At 39.2% G+C, this 12,500-nt stretch overlaps 1 protein-coding gene across 1 annotated transcript in view; it reads right to left on the bottom strand.

Moving 5' to 3' along the window:
* The window catches only part of LOC143028136 (uncharacterized), a 28,609-nt gene that overhangs the window by 11,337 nt on the left and 4,772 nt on the right, over positions 1–12,500 (bottom strand). Inside the window, exon 2 of the mRNA XM_076189787.1 lies at positions 5,080–8,175. Coding sequence (XP_076045902.1) covers positions 5,080–7,958 — 2,879 coding nt within the window. The 5' untranslated portion in view covers positions 7,959–8,175. The remainder of the gene's footprint in view (positions 1–5,079; positions 8,176–12,500) is intronic.

The following is a 12,500-nucleotide window of genomic DNA, read 5'->3' as shown; positions in this document are numbered from 1 at the left end:
AGTTTAGTAATTCACCTTGTATTCCTCCTATGTTTTCAAATTTTTTAAATAATTCTTGTGTGGTACTTTGTCGAAGGCTTTTTGTAAATCTAGGAAAACACAATCAGTCCATCCATCCCTTTCTTATATTGTATCTATTAGTCTTTAGTAGAAACAGATTAAGTTTGTGGTACATGGTCTTCCTTGTCTGAATCCAAATTGTCTCGGGTTTATTATATTGTTTTCTTCCAGGTGTTTTATCCATTTATTCTTGATTTTTTTTTTTTCTCGCAAATTTTGGCTACAGTGCTTGTAAGGGAGACTGGTCTGTAATTTGGTGGTTCCTCTTTGTTTCCGCCTTTATACATTGGTACAATATTGGCATTTTTCCAGTCCTTTGGTATTTTTCCTTCTTTGAGTGAGCAATTCATTATGTTACATATTTTGTCCATTAATTCTTCTTTACATTCTTTTAGTATCCAATTCGCAATCCCGTCTGGGCCATCTGATTTCCTCACATCAAGGTTTGTTAGTGTGTGTGTGTGTGTGTGTGTGTGTGTGTGTGTGTGTGTGTGTGTGTGTGTGTGTGTGTGTGTGTGTGTGTGTATTCACTTGGTCTTTGGATCACGTGTTGGACTCGTGATCGACAGCTATTTCCCTCCTGGAAGAGAGCTCAGAGCTCGTAGGTCCGATCTATGGGTAATGCTATGACCTTGCACACACACACACCCAACTCCCCGCCCACGAGAGTCAGAGTAACGACCCGAGGCACAGCGATACCGAAATAATTTCGGCCCTGGGCAGGATTCGAACTGGGTACTGGGAGCACTTCTACTTCCCAGTTCAGCGCTCTACCAACTGTGCCACCGAGTCGGTATGTGTGTGTGTGTGTGTGTGTGTGTGTGTGTGTGTGTGTGTGTGTGTGTGTGTGTGTGTGTGTGTGTGTGTGTGTGTGTGTGTGTGTGTGTGTGTGTGTGTGCAAGCTTTCACATCACCGTGAAAGAATTATGCTCTATCACCACAGGAGAAGAGAAAATTGTAGATAGTAAGTACTTTCGTATATTACATCTTCAGACAAAGTAAGACAGATACAAGGGTGTTTAGATAATTATATAATACACAATATATGCCATGGATGGTAGATGGTGCATATTTTGCACATACAGCACTACACCAGCATATCGCATATACAATGTGGGCCAAAAGACACAGAAGGGTTGCAATTTGTGATAATTTCTTCATTAATTGACCTCAGGCCCGAAATGTGGTTTCTGCAAGACTTGGGTAACTGATCATATCATAAGAGAGACAATACAGTTGCTGAGGCAATGTTTATATATTGTATTAAAACTCCATACATGTACTTGTCATAATAAGGGAGTTATCAAGAATTAAACTCACCCCTGTGACTTTTGGGCCACACTGTACAGTATAATACACAATATATGACATGGATGGCTGATACATACAGTATACCGGGGTATTTCTTATATACAGCACTAATACCTGTACATGATGAGTATATTGTGTAGTTGTTAGTGAATAGGAGTAGTCCTGAAATCGCCGACCATTAAAGAAAATATATACAGGATTGTATGAAATTGGCAGTTGCCGACAAATCTATCAAAAGAAACATCATGTGAGAATGGAGCCAAGCTGTAACAAGAGCGACACGTCGTACTAATAAAGTCTCCGTCCTCACGTGCTGTTTCTTTTGATACACAAGATTGGATGTACAATATTGTTATAAAGGGGGCCAGTGTCTTCTGTATACGACAACACAACGCATAAGTAACTCTATGGAACCAATATATATTAACTTAATCTAATTCTTTCAATATGATGACGTGCTTTATATAATTTATTCCGTCTTACGCCCGTTGTGAAAGAGTTTTTGATAGGTCAAGACCCCAGTTAATGAGTTTGGATTCTTTCTCATGAGGTTGAATTCCTTTTAAAAGGGTTCAATTCTTTCTTAAGGTGGTTGGATTTTTTTTTAGGGAATTCGCATCCTTTAAAAGGAATCCAACCCCATTAAGAGGAATCAAACCCCATTAAAATAAGATCTAACCCCATTAAGAATGATCCAATTCCATTTTTAGAATCTAATCCCCTTAAAGAAGGAATCAAACCTCCCTTTCATCGGATGAAAATGTTCTGCTCTTGGAATAAAACCTATAAAGAGCGTCACCGAAATGATGGGATGCGAGGAAGCTTCCTCTTTGCTTTCTTGGCCAAGAGGTCATTCACACTGCCGTGCACTATATTCTTTTTCTTTTCTTTTTTCTTTTTCTTTTTTTTCATTCCGTCTCTCTCTCTCTCTCTCTCTCTGTCTCTCTCTCTCTCTCTCTCTCTCTCTCTCCCTCTTTCTCTCTCTCTCTCTCCTGAAATGTATGGCAGGTTGACTGACAATACATTCTTCGATGTAAGGCCTCATCGACACGGGACTACTTTAGTAGCCGCTAGTGTAAGCTGCAAGTTAACTTTACCGGCAAGTAAGTGTTAACACTAGGATGTTGTGGAGACAAGTTTACTAACTTTCCGTTGACATTGGGCAAGTAGAGGGGTCGTTTGTAAATCGTTTTTAGCACTAGCGGCCACTAAACTAGCCTTGTGTCAATGAGAGGAACGTTTATATTTCGTTTCTTTCTTTTGTTCTTTTTTTTTTCTGACATGTATAACACGTTGTCTATATGATAATCTGTACATTCACACCTAACCCAAACGTTTTACAAAAAAAAAAAAGCCAAAACGTTTTAGCAGATCTCTGTATAAAACTGACAAATATATTCAGGATGCTGAATCTTGAGGAAAGAAGTGAATACAAAGTGAAATAATCTAGGAAAAATATGTACGAGTATGTGTGTACTGATATGCTCAGAGGCTTGGACATAGAAGAAGAAGAAGAAGAAGAAGAAGAAGCAGTAGAAGAAGTAGAAGAAGAAGAAGAAGAAAAAGAAGAAGAAGAAGAAGAAGAAAGAAGGAGAAGAAGAAGAAGAAGAAGAAGAAGAAAGAAGGGGAAGAAGAAGAAGAAGAAGAAGAAGAAGAAGAAGAAAGAAGGAGAAGAAGAAGAAGAAGAAGAAGAAGAAGAAGAAGAAGAAGAAGAAGAAGAAGAAGAAGAAGAAGAAGAAGAAGAAGAAAGAAGGAGAAGAAGAAAAAGAAGAAGAAGAAAGAAGTAGGAGAAGAAGAAAGAAAAAGCAGAAGAAGAAGCAGAAGAAGAAGAAGAAGAAGAAGAAGAAGAAGAAGAAAGAAGGAGAAGAAGAAGAAGAAGAAGAAGAAGAAGAAGAAGAAGAAGAAGAAGAAGAAGAAAGAAGGAGAAGAAGAAGAAGAAGAAGAAGAAGAAGAAGAAGAAGAAGAAGAAGAAGAAGAAGAAAGAAGGAGAAGAAGAAGAAAGAAGGAGAAGAAGAAGAAGAAGAAGAAGAAGAAGAAGAAGAAGAAGAAGAAGAAGAAGAAGAAGAAGAAGAAGAAGAAGAAGAAGAAGAAGAAGAAGAAGAAGGAGAAGAAGAAGAAGAAGAAGAAGAAGAACTGGGCTATTTCCCCTCCAACCTCCGATTAATCGGCGATCCTTCCAGAACTTTTTCCGCCCTAAAATTACTATGGCAAACGATTTTGTTTTCTTAGCAAAAATACAATGAATGTCATTTGATATGCTGGAGGATAATTGCTTTCCTTCCAGCATATTATCAGATTCCTTCCCTAAAGCTGCGGGATGCAAATCTGCTCCGACAGTCGGAGGAAAAATAGCCCAGTGTGAGGTGGTGTGGACATGTTTTAAGGATGAAAGACAAAAGTTCCATGAAAGTATATATAAAAGAGAATATATGAGACGTCAAGAATAGCAATTGCTGGCGTCATCTGTAAGCCATTCTGTCTCTTAATATCAACCTCTTTAAGAAACATATTTCCGTACCGAGAAGGTGTGGTATTTTCCCCTCGCAATTCTAGACGCCTCATTGGAGAACACAACACAATGAAGAATTGAGAGAACTTACACAACAACCAAGAATTACTGATATAACGAAAAGAAACCAGTTGAGATGGGCAGGACATGTTGATAAGATGAGCGAATAGAGAATATCGAGAAGAGTAACGCTGAGAACAATAGAAGGAAGAAGACCTAGAAACCAAGATGAAGATGGAAAGATAATGTAAAAGAAGGAATAAGAGAACGAAGTGAAGACGAAAGTGAGTGGGTGAATCAGGCACAGAATCGTCAGCAGTGGAGGATTGTCACACTGAGCTATTTTTCCTCCCACATTCTACCTCCAAGCTCCATCTGAATAACGAGAATATGACTTCGCTGACAGAAATCCAGACTTCTCTAAGAACATTTCAACAGGAAGTCTAACATTAGTATACATTTACAATCTCTTAGTTCATCATTCAACTTCGCTATACTTGACGGAAAAATTATTTGATATTTGGAGATTTGAAAAATAAGATACTACAGCCGAAGTCGTTTTTACTCAAACGAACTCTCAACTGTCGACGATGGTGAACCTTTCAGGGCGGAAAGGGTGTCTACACGTGGCCCGAAATCCACTGATGTAAGAAAGTGGTACGGAGGAGTTATGTGGAGGGGGAGAAGATTAAGAGTAAGGCAAATGTTGAATTGAAGGGACAGATCTAAGACACGAGACAGTTAGGCCCAGATCAGTGGTTCTTACCCGGGAGTACTCGCTCCTCCTAGGGCTGCGAGATCGGTTCTTAGGGGGTTAGTTATGTGAATAAATATTAAAAACATGACGTCTTTGTTATTTACACACAACATCAATGTTGTTTATTTTCATTATCAATTGTAGAAGGGGGTGCGGCAACTGGTTTGTGATTTGAAGGGGGTGCGAACAAGGAAAAAGGGAACCATTTGACAAGGTGAAGAGGGTGCAAAGGAAAGAAACTCATGATGACAACATATAAGATCGGCCAACCCCAATACAAACTAAGACAAAGAAGACGAAGCAAACATATGTGTATTTGTGTGTGTGGGTGTGGGTGTGGGTGTGGGTGTGGGTGTGGGTGTTGGTGTCTGTGTATTTGGGTGAATGTAATTTTAAGCATCAGTTGCAACCAGAAAGGTAAGCTTACAGAGACAATGATTACCTCACAGGAGCTTTGGTTTTCTCCGAAACCTGTGGATGATGTACATTTTCCTTCGAAGACACTTTGGGGTTTTCGCTGCTGGAGTCTGGGATGCTTCCCGAGGATTGCCTCTTCTCCTGCGGCGGGTCTGAGGTTTTCTTTTCCACCTGCGCCTTATTACGACTCTCTTTGGAAGTTCTCTTTCTTTGCGTCATCTTCCCATTTTTCCTTTTCGCGTTTTTCATTTTCGGCTCCTCCGTTAGTTTGGCATTCAACTGATTATCCTTTGTATTTTCAGACTCACATTTTCCATCAGCGATAGTATCAGAAGTTAAAGATGGGCACTTTTTTTCTGAACACTGATTTTTATTGTATTGCGTCAACTTACTAGGAGAGGAATCGTCTAAAATCACGGGCAGGTTTTCAGATTTCGTGTCAGTCGCGCTGGTCTCATCATGTTCAGATTTTATTGAATGGTGATCAGTGGAACTTTCGGACTTAGCATTGTCTTGCACATCATCTACAGAATATTTTTGATCAGGGTTAGGATGTAGGTCTGCTGTGACTACCGATGTGCTAACTGTCGTAGGATCTGACTTAGGTTCTTTTGTATCCAGAAGATTTATTGAATGGTGATCAGTGGAACTTTCGGACTTAGCATTGTCTTGCACATCATCTACAGAATATTTTTGATTAGGGTTAGGATGTAGGTCTGCTGTGACTACCGATGTGCTAACTGTCGTAGGATCTGACTTAGGTTCTTTTGTATCCGGAAGATTTATTGAATGGTGATCATTGGAACTTTCGGACTTAGCATTGTCTTGCACATCATCTACAGAATGTTTTTGATTAGGGTTAGGATGTAGGTCTGCTGTGACTACCGATGTGGTAACTGTCGAAGGGTCTGACTTAAGTTTTCTTGGATCCAGTGAACTGGCTTCATCGACGGATACACTCGAACACGAAGTCACGTCACTCCTGGCATGTTCCAAAACGCACGTGGTATCGAGTTCGTTATCATCTTCATTTTCAATCAAATCACACCACAATTCTTTCTTTTTTGTTTTTTTCACTTGATCTACCTTTGTTTGTTCAACGAGGGTATTCATAAACGAAGGAGATATAGTAGGAAGAGTACCCTGTGAGGAAGTTGAAGTGGCAGGTGGGTGAGGGGGTGATGTTGGACCAGGGGTCACTGATGACTCAGGAGGAGAAGGGGAGACTACCAGAAGACCATCAGATACATTCGAGTGATCCAGAACGGGCACAGAAGTAGGAGAAGGTGATGCTGCCGGGGATGAAAGGGTAGAGGGTACAGAGGACGGATATGAGGGCGACAAAGTCGAGGGTGTCGAGGGAGAACCCGGAGGCGAGGGAGTTGGGGTGGAAGATGCTGGTGATGAAAGGGACGAGCAGGAAGAGGGGGAGGTTGAAAACCTGACTGTTGTATCCGCGACTTCAGAGGACACTCCTACTCTTCCTCCTTTAGTGTCAGACTCTACTGTGAGAACTGATTTTTTATTTTTGCTATCTCTGGGAGGTTCTGTTATGTCTTTTTTCTGTTCCGTTGACATTTCTGATACGGATGAGTTTGTTATCTTCTTTCTTTTATCTAGAAAACTGAAACACTTGCTGTCCCCATCATCACCTTCATGTATGTAGTCTTCATCCACCGACCTGTCAGCATTGTTCTGGGTTTTCTTCTTTTTCGGAACTTTATTTAAATTCCCAGAAGTTTTTTGATGAAAGAGATCTTCATTCTGTTGCACCCCATTCACAAAGAACACTTCAGTTTCTGTTTTTCCAGCAACTTTTGACTTCACATCGAAGTAGTTTTTTGGTCCTTCGGTTTTTTCATCTCCGCTTGATGTTTGTGTATCAGCCTCAGTCTCAGTCTCAGCTTTCCTTGTTTTTGGTTCGAACATTATGTTGCCGTTGGCCATTATGGTCTTGTTGATCACCTCAGTCACGTCATCATAAGCTCCACCTGTTTCGCTGTACGAATAATCCCAAAAGTAGGTTTCTTCACTATCTGTTGAGGTTTGTCTGTTACTTTTACGACCTCTATCACACGCAGTCCTTGGAGTCCTGATACTGTTACTGTAACCGCTCGAAGTCTTTTCCGAAGACAATTGATAGTTGTTGGTGTTTTTGGTTGTGACTTTTTGGTCTTTAGTACTGTCTTCTTCAGAGCATTCAGTATCATATACTTTTGATTTAACTTGGATGATTTTAGTGTCTATTACTCCATTCTGAATATTCTCGGATTTCTTTTCTCGGATAAATTGCTTTTGTCCACCATTGATCTCATTCATAGGACCACGAGGGCCTTTTCTTTCTCTATCCACATCACGATCTTTTTCTACTGACTCACTGAGAGGAATTTTTTCTGTTGTAGTTGTAACCTCCTCTTCTTCAATAATGACCTGAGTGTTCGGGGATGCTCCAGAGCTCACAAGGTCGTAGCAGAGACAAGAGCAGGATGGTAAGCTAGTTGCTCTCTGTGAACCACCCGTCACAGTGGCTGTTCTCCTGCTTCTTTCCCCTTCGTACTTTCCTCCTTCCCTCTCTTGAGTACTCCTGACCAAGTCAACTTCTTCCTTTTTCTTCTTTTCGGCTTCAAGAGCTTTATTCTTTTCTTGCAGGACCTGGATATCCTTGTATAGATTCTGGATGTGTTCAGCATTTTCCTTGAGCTCTTTTTCTAACGATCTTAGCGTCCCGACACAGCGCGAGAGTTCCTCTCTGGTGGCTCTATGGTCCCGTTCAACTTCCCTAATGCGTGAATCCGCTAGGTCCTGTCGAACACCGAAGTCCCTCAGCAGGGAGTCGAGAGCATCACGAAAGGACCTGTTACTCCGGGCCTTCTCTGCCAGAAACTTGGCGTCGTTTCGGTTCATGTCTCGAACTTCTTTGGTATCTTGTTCGGTATTTGCTTTATTTTCGTCAGCTCTTTTCTTATCACTTATCTTCCCGTGTTTATGTAATTTATCACGTTACTTTACACTTCCACTTTTCACGTTCGTTCACTGCCTCATGATTTGGTTTCCTTTCTCAGATCACGTAAATTTGTGTCTCTGTTCTGATTGTTTCTGATTAGAATTTAATGGGATTTTGCTGAAATATACGTGTTCTCGCTACATTAGGAACACCATATGACAAGACATTACGTCGCACTAAAAGGTACGATAGTGGTGGTGCTGGTGGTGGTGGTGTGGAGGTGTGGACATCAATAATGTTTCGTAGGTAGCCTAAGGAACGATCCTGATGCTTGTCGTGCCTTTTATAAATAACACATATAGTCATTTCGGTCGGTCACGGGCATTCCCACTTAGGGATGCACCTACCTCTACTCATCCCACTTCCACCCTTCACCTATTTCCACTTTAGTTTAGCGAACGGAAACTTATGAATGGATATTTGTGACGCTTTTACTCTAGTAGACACGTCATACACAGGTCATGACGTCACATATGGGACTAAAATATATATTAGGAAGAGGATGAAGTACAGTATTTGAATATCCTACGTGATGGTCAAGAAGAGGAAGTACATTAAGGTCAACCACCGACCTCAGTTGTCAGACAATGTGTACAATGTGTTTTGGATACTTGCCACCCACCTATTGAGCTGAGATGGGCACTATCAGGGAATGAAAGGATCTGTGGGAACTAGAGAATACGCAAAAGCTGCATATTGAATTCATATAACGAAATCATAATAGACGTTTCCATTAGTACAGATATTCGATTCAAGAAAACATAAAAATAAAATTAAACTGAAACTGAGAAATGGGGTATTCTCTGTTGACTCGTCTCTAAACATGTACAGTCTGGAGCAAAAGTTTTGACCCACGCTACAGTCCTCACAACATCAATATGATTTTTTGTCGAGCACATGATAAATTTTTCTATGTAGTATTCAGATTACACTTGGGCAATTTTCTTAAATAGATTAAAGATAATGTCAGACAAAGAATATGAACTTTATGTCATGAAAAACTCTGGGTGAGTCAAAACTTTTCTTCGTGACTGTACATCACTGGACCATTATCGTGGGCAGTTTCTTCAGTAACTTGTAGAATATCCACCTGATTGTTCCTCAATTAGGTTTACTCGCTGATAAAGCCAGTTACGTAAAATTCGCTGCGTGAACTCCAAAGTTATTTGCGGCTGTGAGGCACGCTGGCCCACACCGTGGTTCCGTGTGAGTCACTCCCTGGTTGGCTTGGGCGTGGGATCGAATTTGAAAATTCAAAATAACGGTCAACGTTCATTTAACGTTTTTTATTTATTTTTTTTTTATTGGGGGAGGTTAGCACGGTTTTGGCTCTAGATTAGGCTGATTAGGTTGTTAAGATAACTTAGGTTACGGAGTTTGACGAAATAAGATTTGGTAAAATACAATTTGTAAAATGGGAAGGATTTATAGGATGTATTCTGTTGGCCACATTTCAAAGACTCTTTTGTACTTCTATTTCACAATTTCTTCTTTTCTAAAATTAATCAAATCGCTTGGCGTCTAAACAAAATATTTTGAAGGTTTCTTTCAACTGAATAAAGTCCTCTGGCGTTAGCCAGAATAAAATCCCCCAAAGACGACAACACTTCCTAACTACCCGGAGGTAACCAAAATAAATCTTACAAATTAGTTTTGGAATAGACTTAGTATCCTTGTAGTTAGCGCTGAAACAACTGGTAGTTTTGAGATTAAATAACTTTATGGATGGGGATGGAAGGTGGTAAAAGGCATGGAACTGGTTAGTGTAGGCCTTATGGTCTCTTGCAGTGTCTTCCAATCTTATGTTCTTATGGTACCTACAGGGTTAAGATTATCTTTAACACTGTAAGGGACGGTGGTCGCACCCAACCGAATAAAGTATTCTGTTCTTAGAATCAGATCCTATGAACCGAAGATGCTCATAAACAAGGTGAACCTTGACATAAGAACAGAAGAACATAAGAATGGAGAAGACTGCAGGAGACCATAAGGACTTCAGTAGGCAGCTCCATGTCTTTACCATCTATCACCCCTATCTCTTAAAACAACCAAATGTTTCAGCGAGCACTACATTGTTATCAAGTCTATTCCTATTTTCTAACTACTTTATTGGTAAACTAGTTCTTGTCCATTTCGTTCTTATACCTAAATTTTTCGAATTTAAATCCATTACTACGAGTTCTGCCTTGCCTGCATCGCCCTTGTTAAAGCCCTTAATCAATTCGAATACCTTCATTGGACCATCCTGCACTCTTCGTCTTGGCCGCAATTGCGGGAATCACCAAAGGCCAAATCTATTTCGTGAGTCGAAATCTATGTTTCTGTAAACCAAACAGCCCGGATTTCATAAAATTGTTCTTTTCAATCCTTCAGAGTGAACTTTTGTAAGATGGGCCCTCTGGATGCCACATGCAACCGGAGAGTCCCATTCTTACAAAATTGTCTCTTTTAAATTCTTCAAAATCAACATTTTGTAAGATGGGCCTTCGAGATGACACATGGAACTAGAGACCCATTCTTACAAAAAAAAAATTTCTGAGTTCTTCAAATTCAACACTTTGTAAGATGGGCCCTCTAGATGCCACCGGAGAGTCCCATTCTTACAAAATTGTCTTTTTGAATTCTTCGAAGTCAATATTTTGTAAGGTGGGCCCTCTGGATGTCACATGCAACCGGAGAGTACCATTCTTACGAAATTGTCTTTTTGAGTTCTTCGAAGTCAGTATTTTTTAAGATGGGCTCTCTGGATGGCACATGCAACCGGAGAGTCCCATTCTTACAAAATTGTCGTTTTGAATTCATCAAAGTCAATATTTTGTAAGATGGGCCCTCTGGATGGCACATGCAACCAGAGTCCCATTCTTACAAAATTGTCTTTTTAAATTTTTCAAATTCAATAATTTTGATGGCAAATGTAACCAGAGATCCCTTTTTTTTTTTTTTTTGAGTTCTTCAAAATCAATATGTTGTAAGATGGGCCCTCTGGATGACAAATGTAACCAGGGATCCCTTTTTTTTTTTTTTTTTTTTTTTTTTTTTTTTTTTTTTTTTTTTTTTTTTTTTTTTTTTTTTTTTTTTTTTTTTTTTTTTTTTTTTTAGTTCTTCAAAATCAATATTTTGTAAGATGGGCCCTCTGGATGCCACATGTAACTAGAGAGCCCCATTTTTACAAATTCTTTTTTTTTCAGTTTTCAAAGTCACCATTTTGTAAGGTGGGCCCTCTGGATGCCACATATAACTAGAGAGCCCCATTTTTACAAATTCTTTTTTTTTCAGTTTTCAAAGTCACACATTTTGTAAGGTGTGCCCTGTGGATGGCCACATGTAACCAGAGAGCCCCATTCTTACAAATTTGTCTTTCTGAGTTCTCCAAAGGTAACAATGTTCAATTGTAATAGAACACCGTAACCGGCCGTCTTGCATGCTAGATCGTGAACACGAGTCTGAAGTGCCGATCATAGTAGTCATTTCAGGCCAGCACGCTGAAGCCCAGAAATAGACTGCTCTGTTTACACATTAAAGTGGTTGTAGGAGATCCGATACAACCGTTTAAAAATAGTTACTTCATCTTGTGCTATTGTACTATCACATCCGATTATGTGCGCATGGTCTTGTCCGATACGCGTAATAATAGGTATTAATAGACTTTTCGCCGTCCGTCGTCCACGACACGACGTCGTGCTCTTAAATAAACATGGGTGGTTATGGACGCCCATAGTTATTTAAGAGTGCGACGTTGAAAAATCGATACCTGTGAAACGAGTCTTACCGAAAGGGGAAGGTGTACCACGGAGATGAATGAAATAGTATGGAGACAGTATCAAAGGTAAAGTAAATGTTCAGTACATTTATGTCCATCGGTGATTTTTTTTTTTTTTTCTACCACAAGGCTCTTTATTTAATCTCATTGGTTCCCATTTATTAAAACAAAGTTAACGACAACCGCGAATAGGCCAATCTTAGTCAAACTAATGTCTATAACATAAGCAACCGTGGCAGGTCATGCAATGGACATCTGTTGTGAGGTAGGTTGCTCCTAAACGACGTCTATTGAGATCTTACTCAATTGAATCAAATCTACTGGTGTCAGCGAATCGAATATCGATGCCAAGGCAAATATTAATTTATCCGTTTATCTATTTATCTATTTATTTATTTATCTATTTATATTTTTTTAGGAAAAGAGGAGGGAAGGAGGAGCAGTAAGGATGATCTTTACCTACACCTCAATTTCTTATGAAAACGTTTATCATTACTATTGTTATTACTGTTATAAATATTGTTATTGTCATCATTATTATTATTATCATTATTATCAATAATCATTATTATAATTATCATTATTATTACTATCATTATTATTATTATTATTATTATTATTATTATTATTATTATTATTATTATTATTATTATTATTATTATTATTATTATTATTATTATTA

Source organism: Oratosquilla oratoria, chromosome 9 (assembly GCF_046742065.1).
Source record: "Oratosquilla oratoria isolate Oo_2021 chromosome 9, ASM4674206v1, whole genome shotgun sequence".
Lineage (NCBI taxonomy): Eukaryota > Metazoa > Arthropoda > Malacostraca > Stomatopoda > Squillidae > Oratosquilla > Oratosquilla oratoria.
Note: the sequence above shows the minus strand (reverse complement) of the source record. Positions and strands in the feature narration are given on the sequence as shown.